Below are 21,941 nucleotides of genomic sequence, written 5' to 3' on the forward strand. Positions count from 1 at the left end.
ATTTTGATTACACGAGTCTTGGATGTTAAGAGCTGTCAGATGAAGAAAAGTAATAAGAAACAGTTGGTTTTATCTTAATGAGAGTATTACATTTCCACTCAGATCATCAAATTATATGGAGCAGATTTGCCAACATGTCTTGTTAATAATATGCTGAGTATGCTGTGCAGGGGGTATACACAGAGGGGGACACAGTGAGTGAGGAAACAACTACGTGCAGATGTAAACTGTACCAGTATAAGTGTGTGTGGACATTGACACTGGTCTTTGTTTGCAGTGACATGCATTTGCATAGAAAGAGGCCAGTGTAAATGGAACAGATGCCCTGTGATGCTGGTTGCTTTGCAGTTTGTGTTCAATTTAACCCTTTGTGGGTGGTTTTTGAAATACTTAAATAAATCTTTGGCCATCAGTGTGATTTAAAACTGAATGACGTCTGTGCAGAGTCTGATGCTCTTTTAACCTCATGTTTAAAACATACAGATCACAACTAGTCTGAGGCTGAATGCTATCATCTGTATTGTGGAAACCTGGAGTCATCAGCACACAGACACTGAAAAGTGACGTAAATTGACAGACATTTAAAACTAAATCAAACGGGGTTTGTTTGTCATGCGTCTTTCAGTCCTTTCTAACCTCATTCTTCTCCAGGCTGCACTCCTCCATCATCTTATCCCCTTGCTCCTGAAAGGTGATGATGATGAGGGCAACAAATATGTTGACAAAGAAGAAAGGAAAGACGACGAAATAGATGACGTAAAAAATAGACATCTCCATCCTGTTGCCGTGACTCGGGCCTTTGTCCTCCTCTGTTACATCGACTGAATGCTGCAGGACCCTGAATGAACAGACACAGTACAAACAATCACTTACATTAAAGAAACAAATGGACAAAAACAGCCAATGACCTCCGAACATTCATCAAACTGCTGAAGATCACTGTTACACTATCCTGAAGAATGTAAAACTATACAACTAAAACATTTTGATTAGGAAATACTTCATTTCTATTACATTTAAATATATCCTACACATATTATTAGTTCTGATTTTTGGCAGCATTTGTTTAGTTTTGTGGAGATCAACGGCCAGTTTACTGTTTTTTAGGATATCACTTTGATTCATTTCTACAAAGGTAGTTAATTACATTGGGTTAAAACAGTACAATCCCACAAGCACTGTCAGTGAAAATCTGATGTAACCTTATTTTGAGATAATGAATGGCAAAATCTTTGTTAAATTAATCACATATATTATATTTCCATCAGTAAAGATCAGACTCAACCATTACCAAAGAATGAGCCAGATGTTAAAAGGTTATAATGCTTATAAAAAACTAATGAGCCCTTAAAGAATGGGAAACTATGTGTAGGGAAACTGCTGGTGAATTTCTTAAACCAGCTCAGACTCATCTGTGGTTTCAGTCTGAGACTCACTGAGGCCAACCCTCTCCGGTGGAAACGGTGAAGAGCGTGAGCAAGGCCCAGATGACATTATCATAGTGGAACTCATGCCTCTTCCAGTCTCTTCTCTTCACTTCTTTTTTATCCTTTCCATAGTCAATGTAGTAACCCCTGAAGAAGGAGAAAGATGATCGATAAATGGTAACAACAGGAAGACGTAACGCACAACGTTTATGAAATGCAGAATAAATGCATTTCAAACAATAACCCCAGAAACAGAGTAAATATCAAAACTCATTGAACTGAGAGAAAGGGACGACTAAGAAACAAGAGAAAAAATCATCATGTGGTAAGAAATTTATATGATGGAACTGTACATGGGGTGTGTTTGGGCAGGGATGTCAATGTTATTGGACAGTAAAAGCAGAAAGTGAGATTGGGAAAAAAAAGGAAATGAGTTTTACTGGCAGTCCTTCTCCGTGTCCTTCGAACTGTCTGTGCAGTAGAAAAACTTCCCCTTGAAGAGTTGAACAGCTATGACGGCAAAGATGAACATAAAAAGCTTGTACACAATTAGGATGTTGAAGACGTTCTTCAGAGACGTCACCACACAGTCGAACACCGCCTGAGAGAGAAAAACCAACAGTCTGACACAAATATTCAGACAGCTTTTACATAAGCATTTAGTTTAAGTTACTACATTGCATATGGTAAATGCTGTTGTGAGTAAACTGTGCCAGTGGTTGTACAGTTGACAGGCAACACTATTGTTTTATTTTTATTGTATTATTTCAACAGAATATTGAATCTCAGAGAACAGAGGCAGACATGTGTATATATTTAAGGCTGATACAAATTCCTCTGACTACAGTTCACCCTTCCTTTCTTTTTGATTCTTCCTCTTCTTGATTTGCCTCTCCTCTAACTTCTCTTGTCCCTGTTCACTGCCTAGTTGTGAGATTTGGGGATCCTGGCCATGATAACATGCACTAATCAGTTCAGTTTATCATCTTATCTGTCAAGTCACTCTTTCTCTTCTTTCAGGTTGTTGTATATGCCTGGCCTGAGCAGGTGGAGTTTGGGTGGGAGACAGACTCAGAAACTTTGTCCCTGTACAAGTTTTTTTTTTTTTTTTTTTTTTTTTTACAAAAGGTGTCACCAAGCTTCTCGTGTTACAAAAATGCTTGCCAAAAAAAAAAAAAAAAAATTAAAGAAAATAAGTGCAAAGAAGGAAATAAACAGTTAACACAGCTTAACTGAGGAAAACTAAACCCATACTAAATTAAACTGACTTAACATAACACACACACAGCTACACTGTTGGATATCCTCTCCCCCTGCCTTTTAACTCATAATGTCTTACCATACCTAATCTATAACTGTATAACAAACAATACTTTTACAATTTAAAATGACCAACACCCCTCTAGTTGGTTTCACCCTGCTTGCATCACTGATGATGACAGAAAGGTTATAAAAGTAGGAAGTAGCAGATCACTTCCTCCCTTTGTAACTGAAACACATGGTGGGTATTGTAAGCATGAACTTATGTCCATGTATGATTTTAACCAGAAATGATGTATATGACCTGTAACCAAACATAATACAAACGCAAACAAACCTGGGATAGCCTGTGTCTGCACTTTACAGAGTAAAGGTAGAATAAGGGTTAAAACAAATACTTAACAAGCATGGTATAATTAAAAGGTAAAATTATGGCAAAGGGACAAATGGTGTGGTTCTCACCCACTTTGTCACACAGGTCTTTAATATAAAGATATGAGAAAGGACAGATAAAACATCAGATAGCTTGTGAAATGTACATGCATGTGTTAACCAGATTATACAAGCCATGTTTACATTAAATTCAAAGGCTGGAGAAATAAAGTAGCAACCTCTGGAGCTGAAAAGTGAAGTGAACTTTTAAGTGTCAAAACCTGCAGTTTCTTAGATGTCCACTTGAGGGTGACTCTGACTTTACAACCATTTAGAAGACAGTACTTGGGGATTTGGCTGTGTTCATGTTGCCTTTTTCTAGCTGGAAGTGACCATATTTGGAAGTGAGCTAATGCTTAGTACTAGCTTACTGACTCGCTAAAATTGGTAAACTTCCTCAAACACTGTAACAATGTAAACTTTACAGTCTTGTTACTGTAATATATTAACCACAGTAGACCTGTCTGTAACAAAAAATGTGCTTTACAGATTAAACAAACTCCACAGGTGAGTGAACTGTCATACAGACCTATCAATCAAAGCCCAACATGGCAGATATTTCAATATTTAATTCAACCTGACATATGATTAATGGAGGAAAAAGATGGACAAGATCATTTAATACAGGATCAAAATAAAATGAATGAGACCAGAATGATTTCATATTTGTAGAGAGAAGTTCAGTGTAATTCGACAGGAGTCTGGGCTTTTTCATTGTAGTGGCTGTTAATGGTATTACAACTTTAAAATACTTACACGTTGCCTTCAGTTTGATGCCAACGTTCTTACCTGTTCTATACATTACATGTTACGCCTTTAGGTGTCAGGGTTTTTTTTTCCTTTACAAAAATTTTTAATGTAAAGACTTCAAAAGGCTGTCTGTTTCATTCTGTTATGTTGCTTGTTCCAATATTGCAAATTTGGTGCTTCAAGGGTTAACTTAAAAATATCAGCTTTATGGAGCGCTGATCATGTAGCTGAAATAAGTTTGTGGCATTTAAAATAACAGTGTTAGTAGATGCGGTGAGTGTTTTCAAAAAGTTAGCGCTGGGTTGAAGAGTTTCACCCCTCATTCATTCAGCTCCACCGTCTTATCTACTATGGGGCAGTTACTTCCAAATAACTAAGAGGTATAATAGAAGGTTATACACTTTTTATTAATGACAAATATGCAGGTGAGTTATATATTTAAATACTCCACACCTCCATCGATGTCAGTCATTTTTCATACATGCTGCAAGGACAGATGTCTGCTTTTGTCAAACCTACCTTTCTTATTTGAGTTGACAACTTGTGAATGGAATAGTATGCTACAAAACTGGTGTCATCACATCTTTCGCATCCTTTTAAAATGTAAACAATTCTGTTCTGGTTGATTGAGCCCAGTAATAACACAGCCTGGGGGAACACACCACATTCAGCATGTCTGACCTTGAGTTTAGGGAGTCTTTTGATGGTCTTCAGGGGTCTGAGGACACGCAACACTCTCAGAGACTTGATGGTTTTAATGTCACGTCCTTTGTTATTTCTGTACAGGGAGACAGACAGTGTGAAAGCCTGACAACACAGTACCACAGTAAATAAATATCACATTTCTACACACTAGTTCAATTTTACAGCACTCAACAGGTGGTAGGAGTTGGAAAATAAGTAGATGTTGGACTTTTACCCCATTACATTGCTGTTGGTCATTCCCACAGAAGCATCATCCACAGATGCATAGACACAGAAAAAAGGAACACATACATCAACAGCTGCAATGTTGGAAAAATGACAGCACTGTGTCCAAGCACATGGAGTGAAAAACCCATTTACAGTTGATTTATACACATAATGATGTTTAGACGTATGATCTGTCAGTGTGAGAAATGACAGTAAATCATGTGACTAACGTGAGGGCGAAGGCCACCAGTGCTCCGACCACCACAATGAAGTCGAGGATATTCCACAGGTCTCTGAAGTAGGAGCCGTCATGGAGGATGAGACCCTGGTCGATCATCTGACAACAACACAGTCATTACACAACTTTCTACAGCAGTGTTTCTCAACCTTTTTGAGCCACGGCACATATTTTACATTAGAAAAATCAAAAGGCACATCACCACACAAAAATGTCACAAAACATATATTTATTAAAATATGATGCAAATCAAGTCTCAATTTACTCAGTGTGATACCTGGGCCTGTTTAGTTGAACACAAAGCTGATATTCTTGAAGGAATTGAAGAAAGACACACATGAATTTTCTTCGACAGCTCTGGGTCTCTCTCTTATTTTTTCGGGGGGGGGGGGGCTCATTGGGGGTGCACAGGTGAGGTGGTGTTTGGAACAAGAAACCTGAGAGGGTGCGTCAGCGACCCCTCGGAAAGACCCTCGGATTGAGGTCCGTTGTATAATAGTATGGGAGATATATCCCCCCTGCCTCTACCTGATACCTGGGGTTTGTGAGTAATTCGCTGATCTGCACATCACTAGTGAGGGGGGTTTTATCAACAGAACACACCGCATTGGGGCTGATTCACTTTCACTTTTATTTTGCAAAGGGAAACAGGAGACTGTTGTTGTACAGTGGATCATGCAGTCTTATGTATCTATATCACGCTGCTCGCTTACAGTACCAGCCAGGTGAAATTGGATAATTTTCCACAGCACACCTGATGATTTCTCATGGCACACTAATGTGCCACACGGCACAGTGGTTGGGAAACACTGTTCTACAGGACATCGTTATAGGCTCAGCTCGGCTTTTGCTGCACATGTTTTTGTATTTATTTTTTTTAGAAAATGTACATAGATTTAAAAAAAAAAAAAAAAAATCATTGTTCATTTGCCATGAATCAACTGAAAGTGATGAGTCATTTGGTTTAGGCAATAGAATAAGTTTTACATTTATTTTTGTGACCTAAAAAGTAAGATCTTTCATACTTGCTTCATTGTTCTCTTATCTTTTTTTATCTTTATTGATTTATCTTGTCTCTTAGCTCTTAACTCTCTCTTTTTTAATTAATGTGCTGTAATATATTGTTTTTTTTAGGGTGCCTATTATCATCAGGCCGGGGACTACAGAAGCATACTAGCCATGTTGGCTAAAGCTGCCCCTTTTTACAGTTATTGATACAGTTAATTAATTGGGATTGTCCACAATACAATAAACTAATAAATAAATAAATAAACGTTAAACATGTTTCCTATTTTTAAGGATTTTTAGGTTGAACAAACAGAGAAAACTGTATCTTGATAATGATTAGGGATGGGAATCGAGAACTGGTTCTTTTTGAGAACCGGATCCCTGTAGCTCAACTCCTTGGAATTGTTTACCTGCCTGCTTAACAATTCTGCTTATCGATTCCGCCTTCGTTGCGCATGCGCGATGATGTCATGCGTCAGAACGTAGCCAACATGGTGTTGAGACAGAAATGGTCTAAAAAGATGTCACCAGGGCCATTTGTACCACTTGCAAAGCTTCCATTTCTTCAAAAGGGTGGAATCCCTCTAGTATGCTCAAACATTTGTCCACACAGCATGTGATTCATTCACAGGAATGTCACATATTTGATACGCTACTTAGCGACGCTTGTGAATGTAGCAGCAGAATGAACACTGGGCCCAAATTCAAGTTCCGGTGTAGGCTACAAACGCTGTACAAGTTTCCGAAGGCAGGGAAAAGGAAATGAGGCACACAACAACGGGAGACGAGCCGAGTCGAGTCGAACTGGTTCGACGTAGTGGACATGCGGCTATTAGTAAAGCGTCTTAAGTTTCACTTTAACTGCAACCCCCACCCCCACCCCACCCGAACCGCTTCATCTGTTATTATTATTATTTGTACATACTGTATATGTTGTATTTTCTGCGCAGATGGAAATATACAAGTCAGTTAATGCAAACACACCCGTTTGTACTCTTTTATTCCCTCATCCAATGAGAATCGATAAGGAATCAGTTCAATAAGCAAAATCGATAATGGAATCGGAATCGTTAAATTTTTAACGATTCCATTCCTAATAATGATAATTATATACATTTTTTTCTTGCGTTTTATTTAAGCTTTATGTATATTTTACTTGGTCAGCTAAAACAAAATATGGGTATTCTTAAGTTTACACTGACATTGACGCTGACTTACACTGATGCTGAACAATGTACATTTGAAGTGAATATAGTTGTTTCAAGAGTGACATATCTTAACACGTCTCTGTCTATACCAGTTTTTTATTTTATTTATTTATTTTACCAGTTATTTGTGTATATTAAAGACTTCTTTAAAAGTTTTAACAAAAGAATTGTAGATTTGTTTTTGTTTCAAATTTTCAAGCACCTTTCTGTGTCATCACCATCGCCTTTCACTTACAAATGCTCTAACTGGCTAAATATCGCTTGTATAGCACCTAAAACCAGATTATGACATTAAGCTGCTGTAAACACATGACAAATCCATAGAGATGCAAACACGTACAGCTATATTCACAGTTTATGCACCTCATCCAGCTCTGCACTGAGCAGCTCTTTAGTGTTAGCCATTAACCTGCATGCTGGGGCTGAAAATAAGTGCTAAATAAAACATCAACAGTGTCTTTGGTCTCAAAAATCAGTGTGAACAAAACTATTTGTTTCGTATTTGTTAAAATTAGCACAAAGCAAACAGGTGAACAGAACACACAACAAAATCATCAGCTGTAATACAGACATCCAAAAAGACATGAGAAAAGTTTAAATAAATCACCAAAATTTAATCCATTTACTGGTCTGTGAAATTTATCTCATTTGAGCATTATGAGGTGGCTTTGATTCACAGAAGCAGGAATAACTCACTTCTCTAGGTTTCCCAACACTGTCATTGCTCTCTTGTTATTAACTAAAAAGGGTTGGGGCAAACAAATGTGACCTTAAATATTGTTCACTCTTCCTTAATATACCACAATATATGGGTTTTCTAATTGGCTTGGTTTGTCTGATAGCCATCTTGTGGTGGGGGTACTAGAGAATTAGCATTTTACATTTGTGTTTTCATTATATGGGGTCTTTAAATGTTCTAATTCTACATTTATGAAATTTTCTCCTGTTTAATAAGTGTTTGTCATTTTCAGACCATAGGAAAAGCATGAATAAGCATCCACTTTCTTCTACTTTTACTTAGGACCAAACGTCATCCAAAATTCATCCTTTAAATTGGAAAGAAATGATTTGACAATTATCATTGTAATTATCTTGTAATTTTTGATGAAGATGACATGTTTGGCCTATCATCCAGCCCTACTTAGTGTCTACTGTTAGACTGTTACTCACCTTTATAATCATTTCAAATGTGAAAACTCCAGTGAACACATAATCAAAATACCGTAGGACCTGTGAAGTCAGATCAGACACAAAGAGGATTAATCACAGAAAATGAAAATGGGCTCATCAATTTAAAAAGCCTTTTATGGCTTCTCATTGTGTTCTTTTTGTGATATTTAGGACTAATTTGTTTGTGAATGAAGGAGTCATCTCAGATTTTAATAGTACCACAAAGGAAAATTAGCCTCTTTTGTCCCATAAACAACCGGGCTCAGTCTCCAGCTCCATTGGCCTCATTCATCAACACACCAGTTTCCATTAAGTCATATTAGAGGCTTTTTACTAAACAATTTAGGGGAATGTTTGGACTATTTAGGCGTTTAGTGCTTTTTTTAGCTGCCTACATAAAGTGTTACGTAGGTGAGCCATATTCTAATCAGTGAAATAGAAGTAATATTCTTAACTCATGAATGTTATTGTTGTTCTTACCGCAGACATATAACACACATACAAACCTTATTCCAGTCGGAGGATGTGGCCACGGGGTCCTCAGCTGCCAGTGCAATACTACTTGCAGCTATGACCAGCAGGATGCACATTTCAAAGTACCTGAGGTTCACCACATAGTGACATGCACGACGCACTCTGAGCCAGAGCAGATGGCAGAGTAAGAATTAGTAAGAGATCACACCGTACATCTCCACTGAAGAAGACTGTAATGTTACCCAGGATTTAATGTAAAGGCATTATCAGAAATTAGAGGTTACCAAAAAAGAAAAACATAATGTAATATACAACCTAAATATGAAGAGAGTTAGGTTATATGTTGGTGTAAAGTGATATATTAACATCACATAGATAATATTCTCTGGATGTATTAAGATTTATACAAGTAGGTTTATAATATAAGGGATAATATTATACCAAATGAAACCTGTCAGGATGATGCAGGACCTTCAACCACTCTCAAGGAGTTTATTTTGCAGTAATGGCTGGATGACAGTACTGTACTAATTGTATTTGTATTATAAATGTATTTTTAAAAATATATTCATATAAAATGGTTTGATTGATCTGAAAATGATTGTATATGGTCTGAACTAGTAGACAGAAGAATTCCAATCCCAGATCTGGAATCATTAAATCTGAAATAACTGACAACATAACATCACATTGGCATCAAGGAAGTCATCAATCACAACAGTGGGTAAATTTGTGCTGTTTACAAAAAAATAAAAAATAAAATAAAAATCCAATCAGTTCACTTCAGTCAAAAATTTAAATACATTTTCAGAAGACAGACAGACAGACAGACAGACAGACAGACAGACAGACAGACAGACAGACAGATAGATAGATAGATAGATAGATAGATAGATCTAAAATTGTCTAATGTGATCTTTAAAGGTCACACTTTTGTAGCAGTTAATGTAGCACAGAAATATGTAGAGATGTGTTCATTTCTCTTATATCCCCTTAGACTTGTTTCACATCAGTTGCCACTACTTAGATCTGAGGTTAGGGGTCAGTGGTCCGGTCATGATGAGTAGCGTCAGCACACTATGCCTTGTACTCCGTCCTATATCTCGTCTACTTCAGTCTCCTTTCAGAATGTGCACACTGGATGTGAGTCAAATGATATGTTTCACTTGGGGTTGTATATAACTAGGTTATACATTAGACCATTCGCAGCTTCTGGTCTCCCATTGAAGATCCCAAGACTGCGGTGTGTATAGCACCCAGAGACTGGAAGTTTTTATCTTCAAAATACCTTTGCTCCCATGGGGAACTCCCACAACAAATAAATAAGGACAACAGACACATATGCTTTACATGGAACTGTTGCATTCTATGTTATATTCAAATAAAATGTATATATGATTTGATTTCATTGATGCATGTTCAAATGTTAAATACATGCATCAATACATACATTCCTAAATGCTACATTTAGGAAACACTACTTTAAACATTCTCAGTGGTGAAAACACCTTCAGACTGTATTAAATAAGACTATATTAAATAAGCAGAGATGAAAAATTGTACACATCTTTATTTATGTACATTTCTTTAATTATCATATTGATAATATTTGTCTGGTACATATTGTACAATTTACCATTAAAATTGTGTTTAATAGAGTGTTTGGGATTAATAAAGTATTCTGATTCTGAGTCTGAAAACAGCACAACAGCTTGTCATGACTGGTGGTGACTTACGGGTTGTCAGGTTTGAAGATGAACATGCTGTCTGGTGTTACAGTGTTGACAGGCTTGGTCTCCTCTGCCTCGTCCTTCTCAGACTTACAGGCTTCGGAGTCTTTGTTGTTGACTGCAGAAGGTCAGGGAGGTGAGATGATTAGGTATGGAGAAGAGTAGAACCGGATGAGACACATGGATTGAGTAGATATAAATGATGACAGATGGTCGGGCAAAACCAGACAAAATCCTGCAACCTCAGATTTCAGAGGGGGATTTTGTTCTGCAAAGTATCCACTGAGAATAAAGCAGGCCCAACAGTGTTCAGCCAAATCAGTGAACTATGGGGATCAGCTTAGATGAGGACATGACTCACTGCCTTCTGAAATGCCTCGACTCTGGAGGCAACACTTGAAACTAGGTCTAATAGATAAGAAATGAAGCATGACTCTGCACGCACAGGGCCCATTTCTCATTGTAAATGTATTCAGAAACTAATTTTGCTCAATAGTTTCAGATAAATTTTTCAGAATCACTCTTGTGCTTTTCCAGCATGGTGCATTCATCCAATGAGCTGCAGGAAAGGATAACAATGACAACCACTTGTGGATCATATTGTAGCGCCACCTGCTTGAATCAAATGAAAACTGCCAAATAAATGAAGTGGAAGTTATAACAGTCTGACATCTGTCTACCTGTGATAGTGGACATCTCCATGGATGACTGCACATTGGGCACCTCGATAATCACACTGGAGCTCAGCTGAGGTTTGTCCTGACTCTGTACCATCTCCTTGTCGTTTTTTATATCTGTGTTTGCAGGTGGAGGTGAATCTGTATGCTGAGGAGGCTCCTCCTGAGTCTGAGGACATTGGACACCAGTGATCTGGTCGTCTGCTGGATCATAGTCCTTTTCCTCTTTCTGCTCATCTTGCCTGTAGATATAGAGAGCAGACAGACAGAGATATACTGGATTACTGGACACTTTGTATTGCTATCATTTGCACTGCTTTCTACGTTATGTTTTACTTCATTTCATATAATTCTTTATCTGTTTACCTCCTGCCATTTTGTGTTTTCTACCCCTGACTAGTCCTTCCTCCTTGCTGGATTCTGTTTCCCTGTCTTAAGCTCTGTTTTTTTTTTTTTTTTTTTAGATTAATACGCATTCATGTGCAGCCTGATCCAATCATAGGCAGATGACTCTAATGCAAGATGTATTGACACAGTCTGGATACACTGAGGATGTATTCAGATCCTGAATGCCAAGACTCATTGAGAGGTGTTGTGGGATGCATATGACCACATTGTTTTAGCAGTCTGAGCAGGAATGCTTCCCGGGACAGGTGAAGGACTGCCTACTCCACAGATGTCCTCTATACAAATGGAAGTCCTACTGGCATCATATTAAAGTGTTTTAAAGATATCTGAGAATTTTGAAAGAAAAGAAAGAAAAAAAAACCCCAATGACGTATTATTAATAGGGCTTCATTAAAATCAGCTGACTTTGACAAGGGGCAGAGCCTCTGAAGGAGGAGGCAAGGGAGGGCTAGGCTTACTTGACCTTTAGTAATAATGACACAGAGTGGCACAGTCTTGGGATTGATTCTAGCATTTCTTGGGTTTTCTTGACTTGTCAAACAAAAGGTAAAAACTGTGCCAAAAAGTATATCTTATTTGAAACAACAGTAGGGACTGACATGACATCTTACCTCTCCTCCTCAGGTTGAAACTCTTCTTCATTCTTTTCTGTCTTCTCTTCCTTCTCCTTCGCGTCTCCTTGATTTTTCTTTCTCTCCCAGCTATTGGAGCGACTTGTCAACTTGCTTCCATTTGTGGGTGAAGACCCCCGACTTCTGGGCCCCTTCTGAAGGTCACAGTGATGCCTCCTGCCCCTAAACCCAACATGCCCACCCATGTCAGGAGTCAGGCTGTCACTGGTTTCTGGCGGTCTGAACTTCTTTACTGCCTTGTGCTGACGTTCTCCGTTCAGCCTGGGGCTCCGCCGCTCACTGCTGGTGCTGTGGCTCACATGAACGGCAAGTTTCCCACCCTCTGAGGTGGGCTCTGATGGAGGAGGCTCTGGTATACTCATAGAGACAGCGACATCCGGAAGGGTCACGTTCATGGGGTCTGTGGGGGGTTCAGGGATGTCCCCAGACAGTGCTGCATTCAGAGGCATGTCCTCAGACACGGATGACCCTGAAGCCAGGTTCTTTGCAGGGGAAGCCAGAGGGTCTGTAAGGCGTTTGAGGCTGCTGGAGGGGGTGTGTTGTGTCATGGCTTTGCGGTGCAGGGACAGTGGACGTCCGAGCTGGGCCTGAGTGGCACCCGGGGGCCCGTCCTTCTCCTCGCTGGGGCTGCTGAACAGGATCTCTCGGCTGGACATCTGGCGGTGTCTCCGCAGTTGGCTGGTCCTCTGCTCCCACACCGACATGGTCATCCTTTTCTTCTCTCTCTCCTGGACATGAAAGAGTTAGAAGGGTTGAGTGGGGGGGGTGGGCGGCCCTCCCTGAGGCTGCCCTGGGCCTCCTCCAGGGAGCGTGAGTAGGTGGGCCGACTGCGGTGGATGGCTCTTTTTCTGTACAGGTAGGGCCGCCTCCGCCGGCTTCCCCTGAAAAGAGAAAGAAAGAAAAGACATGTAAAAAGAACACAGAAGACAGAAAAAGATTATTCATTATGTAATTATTGTTATATTAAATAGAGAAACTTTAACATAAGGTAATTGAGTGGAGACATAGATTTCAGCCGTCACATTTATTGATCCAGGTTTAAAATATTATTTGGCATGGTGTGCTATGTTTTAGTTTGATCTAAAGTGGATTTGCCAGGTTACTTTCCTGCACTGTGAATGCAAATTAACAATGAAAACATTTGTACTGAAAAATGAATACTCCAGTACATGGCAAGTGCTTCGTTTTGATGCTCTGGTGATTTATCAACAACATGGAGCAATTTAATTTCAACATGAAGCAATTTACTGGATCAATGGAGATGTTAGGTGATAAATTAATCAAGCAACGGATTGTAGTGGGGGCAAAAAAAAAAAAAAAAAAAAAAAAAAAAAAAAAAAGCAAAAACGCAGAATGAAATCAGTGGAAGAAATATACAGATGTGGAATCAAATAAGGCTGAAGAGTTTGGAGATACAGGACAGAGCATGAGCAGAATATTATGCAGGATGAGCCGAGGACATTTACCCAATTTAAGAAAATCAGGCAGGCGTTAAGTGAGATATTCAGAGAGCTGAACATACAGTGTTACTTACTGGAGCGTGGACTCTTGTGTGGTCCGTGTTATCAATGAGCGATTGGTTGAAAACAAGACATTAGTGCTTTTTGGAGCAGAGACAAAACAGGCCAGGAGACACACAGCAAGCGACCCTCTGAGATTATAAACTAGAATTTACACAAAGATGAATATTATGGGAACGGCTTTGAATGCTGACATTAACCAGCTGTTGTCAATTAGTTTTCCACTGCTTACGGGTACAACTGCTCTTTAGGAGAATACATGTATAAATGAATTTTTAATGCTGAACTGTTAAATCCAATTTCCACTTGTATGTATGTGTCTATATAATTTGGAGGTTAAATCTTGGCTGGGCTCATAACGCTTTGGTGTGTGTCTCCACTGGAGCCAAGCGGAACATTGACAAACAAGATGGTAGCAGTATTAGAACAATCAAACAACATTCATAAACATTAAAGCGCAACATTGATAGAAGACATATTTAGTCGATTGAGATGTTGGACAGTTTTAGCTACAATACATTATGGTACAAATAGGAAAAACACAGAGATGAGCTCCATCAGCAAAAAAAGACAAAAGTACATTTTCAGATACCCTTTGGGATGCAGCTCTGAACACCATCACCTCTGAGCACTGACACATTAGCATACTTCAGGTCATGCTAGTGCAGATAAATGAGGACATTGGCATGTTCAAAATACCTCCTGAATATATTTGGACACTCAACAGACTATACAACGGAAGAAAAACTGTTCACACACTGAAAATACTTTCCAAATATTCCTGCCCTGTCAACTGTATATGAAAAGCATTCCCAGTCAGTGTCTGTGCTATTGGTTTTTCTTCCCTTGATCACACAGACCCACATGCATTCCCAAAGTGGAATCGGTATGAACCTCCAACATGCAGCACCATGTACTTTATCGAGCACATTCTGTCATGCAGCTTCCTTCAGGGTCAGTTGGGGCAGGTACCGTCAGGGGCTTTAAAGCTAACGGCAAAGACGCGACCAGAAAAACCTTAAAGTTCACAGTGTCCTCTCACAATACAGATGCTGGCACCCATGACCCATGGTATTCCAGTCTTCTCTATGAGCTCTGACAAGGGCTCAACCCCAAGATGGCTCAACTCAAACTAATACAGATCTATTGGTTTCCATCCATTCTGTCTGCATTGTTCTAATTTCATTTCTGTAGACTCAATTTAACAGAGAAATTACACTGTCGCTTAAAAATGAATAAAGAAAAGACAGAAAAGAAAAGAGGAAGTAGACAATGCCATGTTAAGAGGTAGTATTCTGTAAAATCTTCCACGTGCCCATGCAACAAACTGGTCTTTTGTTGATAGCGTGCAAACAGAGCCAGCAGTTTTCACCCTTGTGCATGCACATGCACTTCCAAGACCTACAACCACACACTGTGTAATCAATTCCTGAGAAAAAAAAAAACCTATCTATTCTGCAAGCTGGAAACCTGAACATTGAAGAAAACAAGGTCACATTATTTTATGAATTACATTTTGGAAGTCTGAGAGCAAAAGTCTGAAAAAAAAAGAAAAAAAAAAAAAAACCTGTTTAAAAACCTGAAAAAACTGTTTTGTAATCCAATCCATTCCTACAATGTAAATTTGCTCACAAAATTAACTCTGTCTCCAAGACAACAATATGAAACCCCTCCAAATCCCACCCCCACCCAACCGGACCCACCCTGTATTGGAACCAGTGACCATGGAGACAGATTTCATAGATGCTGGGCCTCTGAAACAGGCAGAGGTTTTACCTCATTAATGGGACATTCCCCAGTACTCATTCTCTCAACAATCCACCTGTGATACTAAGTTCTACATCTGCATTTAAATACCTCACACCGTGGTCCTAATGACAGTGAGGCACTTATAACTGTTCTGCATGCTGAGGTTTCGTTACTAACCCTAATGCACTAAATGATTTTCACTGGAGGCTTTCAACAGCAATCACCAACAAAGTCCTTACTTTTTTTTGTTTTTAGATACTTCCCAGGGTGAAAGAAGGAGCCAGAGACAGCCTGGAGATGAGGAGGTCAGGCATCTGTGTACAACACTTACTCTGAAGACATGAAGGAGGACAACGGTCCAACTTCCTTGGCTTTCTGAAGAGCGTGTTTCTGGTTGAACGCTGCTTCTGCTTCCTCTTCATCCTAATCAAAAGACAAAAGAGCCAAAAGATCCCTGAACAACTTTAGCACCAGTTAATAATTTAACAGACTTAAAGCAAAAGAAGGAGCAGCGCAGATAACTATTCAGCATTAAGAGAGAGGCTCTCACTAGAATAAAACCACATAGGGCCAGGTTTGTTCATTCATAATAACAGCTTTTTTTTATTACCTTAGTAAGTTCTTGTGCATTGGCCAGGTTATCCACAGCAATGGCCAAAAAGACATTCAGTAGAGTGTCTAGTGACAGGTGAGTTAAGGTCAAAGTATGTTATTGTTTAAGGTCCATTAAGCAAAGTTTTATAGCAATAGTTAATTTTATAATTACTGTTAATACTGTTGGAGCAATGTTTAACAATTATTCACTTTTGCAGACTGACCCACTGAGATTCAACAGTCGAGACTGCAACTCTGCAGCTCAGATCATCTGCGTGATCAAAAAACATTCATCCTCTGGAGGGTCTGGAGCATATCCCAGTTAGTATTGAATGACACTGGGGTTTACCCTGGACTGGACACCAGTTTACCACAAGGCTGATGCCTATTAAAAGCCATGCCTTTGGACTGTGGGAGAACATACACAACACCTCCACAAAGGAAGCCTCCAGTCGACCAGTTTTGAACATTGGATGACGATACTGCGTAAAACACTACACATCAGAAATCTCTGAAACACATTCAGAGTAAAGTTTTGCTGGTTATTCAAAGTAAAATGCTTGCAAAGCTAAGCCAAGAGAAGAAGACTGGGTGGAATAATCCTAGAGTGAAAGATGAACAGATAGTAGAGTTAAATTTAACAGAACTGTAAATGTAATGAAGAAAACATGCTTTGTATACTTTCTGGCCAAACATCAACCTTGGGTGCTGAACAGGCAAGTGTTACCAAGTGCCAAAAACCTGCAGTTTTTATAAAATGACCACTTGAGGCTTGAAGAACTACTCAGTCTATACACAGCCCCATATTAACTTGTCCAGGTTGGCAGCAGAAATAAACAATAAAAAGAAAAAAGAAATAAACATGCCTGGTACAAAAACTGTTTCAGTCACAACTGAATTACTTATTCATGACAACTGTACAAACGGTAAAAATCTTTAGAACTCAGCACTGTAAGTCAAACTAGGACTTAAAATTAAGCATAATTAAAGGCATGGATGCTTTAGTGACAGGTGAGTGTCTCCAGTTTACAGAAGAAAATCTACTTTTTCTTTTCTTCCCTGACAAACAGATCTGTCATAATTGTGTCTTAAGAAGTTAGATTATCAAGATTGTTAGCATTATGTCATAAACTGTATTACAATACCCACCCTGAGTAATTTAGCTTCATTAGCTAATCTTCATTTGTATTGGATTATATGTTCTCTCTGCCAACCTCCTGATAAGATCAACATGACGTTGATGTTACTTTTATCAAACAGAACTGTATGTGTTAAGGTCTATCGAGTGGCATTTTCAGTAAATTAGAATTAGCAAATTTCATGCCTTTCTCAGCTTCGGTAACAAATATGGGCACATGTCTCCAAAAACAAGACAGATAGTAACAGGCTTTGGTATGCAAGCCCACAAAACACCTTATATCTATTTTTATGCCATCTATGTTTATCACATGTTTTCTGGACAATTTGTTAGTTGGTGGGGCTGTCAGCTGGGCTATAAAAATCCTAATCAAAGCCAAATGATTCAAGATTAATTCATTATAAAATCAAATCAATCCCAAAGTTTAAGATACTGTGGTCTGGATCTACTAAAGGTTTGTGTGTATAAAAATGTGCGCAAACTCATTGCACATGCAAAAAAATTCACAAACTGATTTACTAACAGTGCGCACTAAGGGTTGCATCTTTCAAAGGTGCTTATTATTTATTGTTGGTTTATTTATTGTGGTTATTGTCTCAAGAAGGAGACATCGTAATGATGAAACAAGATGCAGAGAATGCATTTTTCACCCCTGCATGAACCTTTTTGGAACGATGTGAGAAAAAAAAATTGAGGCGTATGCACCTGTTGTCATTTGCACAAGCAATCTTAGTAAATTACCCGCAAACCGCGGCTCAGCCCCACTTACAAAATTCTAGATTGCACACACAAATTAGTACACGCAAATTGGGATCTTAGTAGATCTGGCCCTGTATGTATTAAATAATAAACATAAATGTGACAGATAAAACCCATACTGCAATGAAAACTTACTCACAAAATTGTGACATGATATCTCAAGTAGTCTTGTTTGATATAATTCAATTCAGTGTTTTGCTACTGAGGTAAGGTGGCAATTAGAAGGATACAGTTTCCAAAAAGTGTGAGCACTATAAAGTAAATCGAGGACCACATGCCAGACTTGACACCTCCTTGAGAGCGAATACCGTTGTACATCACCTCATTCCAGTCCTCGCCTGTAAGGATCTGAAGAAACAATATACAAACATGCACAAATTTTTATTCACCACACTGAGAATCGCTGTTGGTGTTTATGCACAGGATAAATAAAGAATTTGTCACTGTGGAACTGGACTCAAAATCCTGTATATTTCTATCTGCTCTGTGAGACTTTACTTGTGTGTGTGTGAGTGAAATAACAGAGCAGGTTGATTTGCAGACCTGAAAGACTGTCATGATGGCTGCAGGAAAGGTGTCAAAGTTTGTGGGGGTATAGTCTTCAAAGATGAACCTGAGGAAAAAAATATGACACACGTTATGCTTAAAAACCAGAGCTTGGTAAATTGAAGATATTTTATTTTTTGGTGAGAGAGAAATCAATGGTCCTTCTCTGTAAGTGGCTGGCTGATAGATTTTTTTCATGTGCTTTTCATTTCAGAGGTCGGCTCATACACAAAGCAAAAATCGCAAACCTCACTCCGCTTTTATTGATGTGACAGCTTGAGGGAAACAGCCTTCAACTCAGGGGAAAACTGAGCATCAATAGCTTTGTATGTGACAAAGGCAGACACTTAAACCTACAGCACAAACAGTCTATATAGAATAGAAAACAGCTGAACAGGCCTGAGGACTCATTATTCCCTCTGCAAAATGTATCTTTTCAATTAAGTGTAATCTATTCAACCATGAAGTCTGCTTTAGAGTTCTTTTCAGGTTTCTAAATGTCTACTTAAATCAGAGTAAATGTTGACTGAACCAAGAAAAAATAGCTGTATTTTCTGCTGGACTGAATAAATGTGTATAAGTGACTGGTGTAGACATGTCTTTACATGCAGTGATGCTCAATTAACATTACAAGGCTTGGAACCACTTTACAATAAGGGTTTAGAAATGGTTTATAATTGGGCTATTATTTTGGTGAAGAGAAAAATCTGACAACAGTGACAGTTGCCAAATACTGAGCTCCTTTTTACATTACTTTTGATCCACATATTTCAGTGGTTTCTACATTTCCTTTGCCTCCATCAGCAGCATTTAACTTCATCTGATACTCATTAATAATCTACCATTAACATATTGTAATTTCTCATCAAATTAACTGCATCACACAAGAGAATGAAAGTTGCACTGTCTGCTAGAGACATGTCATTGAACTCTGGTTCTATGGAAGGTCATTCAGCATTTTTCCACTTTTCTGTCTGAATCCCCAGTAGTTTTGTATTGTGTGCTGGACTGAGTGAGTCCCTGACTATAAGTGAGCTTTGATAAGAAATAATAGATATGATAGAAGTAGAAATGACAGTGGAGCTTTGATAAACTGGGAAGAAACTATTATTGATGAGCATGTTGGTGGTTAGTGCGCTAGTTAAATATATACGTGTTCAGTTCTTATTGTAGTTTACTACTACTGCTATAGATTCTGTAACAACAAAGAGTACACGCGTAGCTCTTATGTCAAGAGTTAAAAGGGTGATTTATGTGATTTGGTGGTCACATGATCACATTGGAAACAGTGCTGTATTTTATTAACTTGTGTTAGTAATATAGTGGTACCTTGACTTACACATTTTATTTGTTCCGTGACCAAGGTTGTAACTCATTTTGCTCGTATACCAAATCAATTTTCCCCATTGAAATTAATTGAAATGTCATTAATCTATTCCAGCCCCATAAACCAAACACGTCAAGATAATGTCTGGCATATCCAAAACATATTTCTAAACCTATGAGTACATACTTTGAAACTATGTGTAATTTATATTGAACTTATCTCCAATGTGTATTGAGGTATGTAGACATATTTGACGTGTTCTGGACGACCTTTTTTCACCTCTTCCTGACACGCGGCAAAACATTTCAGCACCTCCCTCTGGACAGTGACTGGATTTTGTTGTGGAGCAGGATATAATACCTGTAATACCTAAAAATCGTCATAATTGTCAAAATTTACAATTACATTTAAAAAACATAGGAACTAAAATAAAATAAATTAAAATAAATACTCATTAATTTTCCAAAGCTACAGGGAGCCACAGCAGAGGGATGAAACAGTCTCCGCAGCCTCCAGGTGTATAAAAATAATGTCAGTTACAGCGTCAGTACTCCTCAAGATGCCATGGTGAACAGAGAGATGGAGGATATGGCAGAAGGATACCAAGTAGCTGTCCTCCAACATTTTTTTTTTATTGGCTACGACAACTAGTGCGTATCTGAAGCTCGCTCGTAACTGGGATTTTGGCCCACATCTCAAAGCAAAAAATCGACAGAGTGACAGCTCGTAACTGGGAAAATTCATAGGATGGTGCACTCATAAGTCAAGGTACCACAGTACTTTAACATATTAAGCTAAACACGGAAGCTCTACTCTCATATTACTTAGTATCTAAACATTGGTAATCATTAATAAATGGTACACACTGCGTAATAAGGCTCTCTTTTGCCTGTTATAAAACACTGAAACCTTACGATTGCATTGAAATGCAGTAGCAAATGGTTTAACACAGTGGCTGAGGTACAAAACAAAATAATAATCTGGTAGCAGACTGAGACTGAAATGATGCTTGGAAATTGTTTTAGTAATGACTAGAGTTTATGACTAACTTATTGACCTAGTTATTAACCTTACAGCAATTAATTTTACATTTTCTTCCATAAAAGTCATTAGTAAGACACAGGATGTACTTGTTTTATTACCTGCCACCAAAGAGCTGCATGCCAAGCAGAGCAAATACAACGATGAAGAGGAAGAGGAGGAAGATGAGGGAGATGATGGACTTCATGGAATTCATCAAAGACACAACCAGGTTTCTGAGAGATGCCCAGTACCTTAACAATCACAAAATATCAGATGTAACTGTCATAAGATTACAATTTTAGTTGGAGTTATTTTATTATTTTGGTTCATTTGTATAAATTAAAGTTAATTCCTAGAAAACAATAAATTCCACCAATGTGCCCAACATTAAATAAACATCACTACAAATACTGAAAGCAGAGAAAATAGAAGGGCTTCTTGTGATTGGGATGTAACAGCTTAACAGATGGCGAAGAGTGAGAAGTCTGACTAACTTGGTGATCTTGAAGATCCTCAGCAGACGGAGTGCACGCAGGACGCTGATACCAAAGGAAGTGCCAGGTCTGAAGAAACCCCAGAGCACTTCAAAGATGCTGCCAACGATGACCTACAGAGATACAGTCACAGGCAATTTCAGCTTTACTTGGGTCAGTGTGGAAAAGGGGTAAAAGGGCAACAAAGACAAATAAAGATAAAGAAAAGTCAGCTAAGGACAGATGAAATTAATATGTAGAGATGGAGACTGAATACTGACACTGAAGTCGAAGCAGTTGAAGGAAGAGTGAAAGTACAGACGTGGTCCCAAACTGTACATCTTCAGAAACATCTCAGTGAGGAACAGAGCAAGGAACAGGAACTCTGCATAGTCTGTGTTAATAAATAAAAGCTTATATTAACACTTTGTAACATACGTTGAAAACTGCAGTTATTTTGTAAAGTAACATGTGTCTGAGCCATTA

At 38.5% G+C, this 21,941-nt stretch overlaps 1 protein-coding gene across 1 annotated transcript in view; it reads right to left on the reverse strand.

Moving 5' to 3' along the window:
• Positions 1–21,941, reverse strand: part of cacna1ea (calcium channel, voltage-dependent, R type, alpha 1E subunit a) — a 232,909-nt gene that overhangs the window by 22,472 nt on the left and 188,496 nt on the right. The window contains 19 exon segments of the mRNA XM_030132402.1: positions 637–838; positions 1,437–1,574; positions 1,868–2,028; positions 4,551–4,647; positions 4,789–4,800; positions 5,012–5,118; positions 8,406–8,465; positions 8,912–9,041; positions 10,616–10,727; positions 11,290–11,528; positions 12,306–13,041; positions 13,044–13,207; positions 15,927–16,018; positions 16,206–16,273; positions 18,317–18,434; positions 18,630–18,699; positions 21,102–21,233; positions 21,477–21,589; positions 21,737–21,849. Of these exon segments, the coding sequence (XP_029988262.1) occupies positions 637–838; positions 1,437–1,574; positions 1,868–2,028; positions 4,551–4,647; positions 4,789–4,800; positions 5,012–5,118; positions 8,406–8,465; positions 8,912–9,041; positions 10,616–10,727; positions 11,290–11,528; positions 12,306–13,041; positions 13,044–13,207; positions 15,927–16,018; positions 16,206–16,273; positions 18,317–18,434; positions 18,630–18,699; positions 21,102–21,233; positions 21,477–21,589; positions 21,737–21,849 (2,864 nt within the window).

Source organism: Sphaeramia orbicularis, chromosome 4, assembly GCF_902148855.1.
Source record: "Sphaeramia orbicularis chromosome 4, fSphaOr1.1, whole genome shotgun sequence".
Classification (NCBI taxonomy): Eukaryota; Metazoa; Chordata; class Actinopteri; order Kurtiformes; family Apogonidae; genus Sphaeramia; species Sphaeramia orbicularis.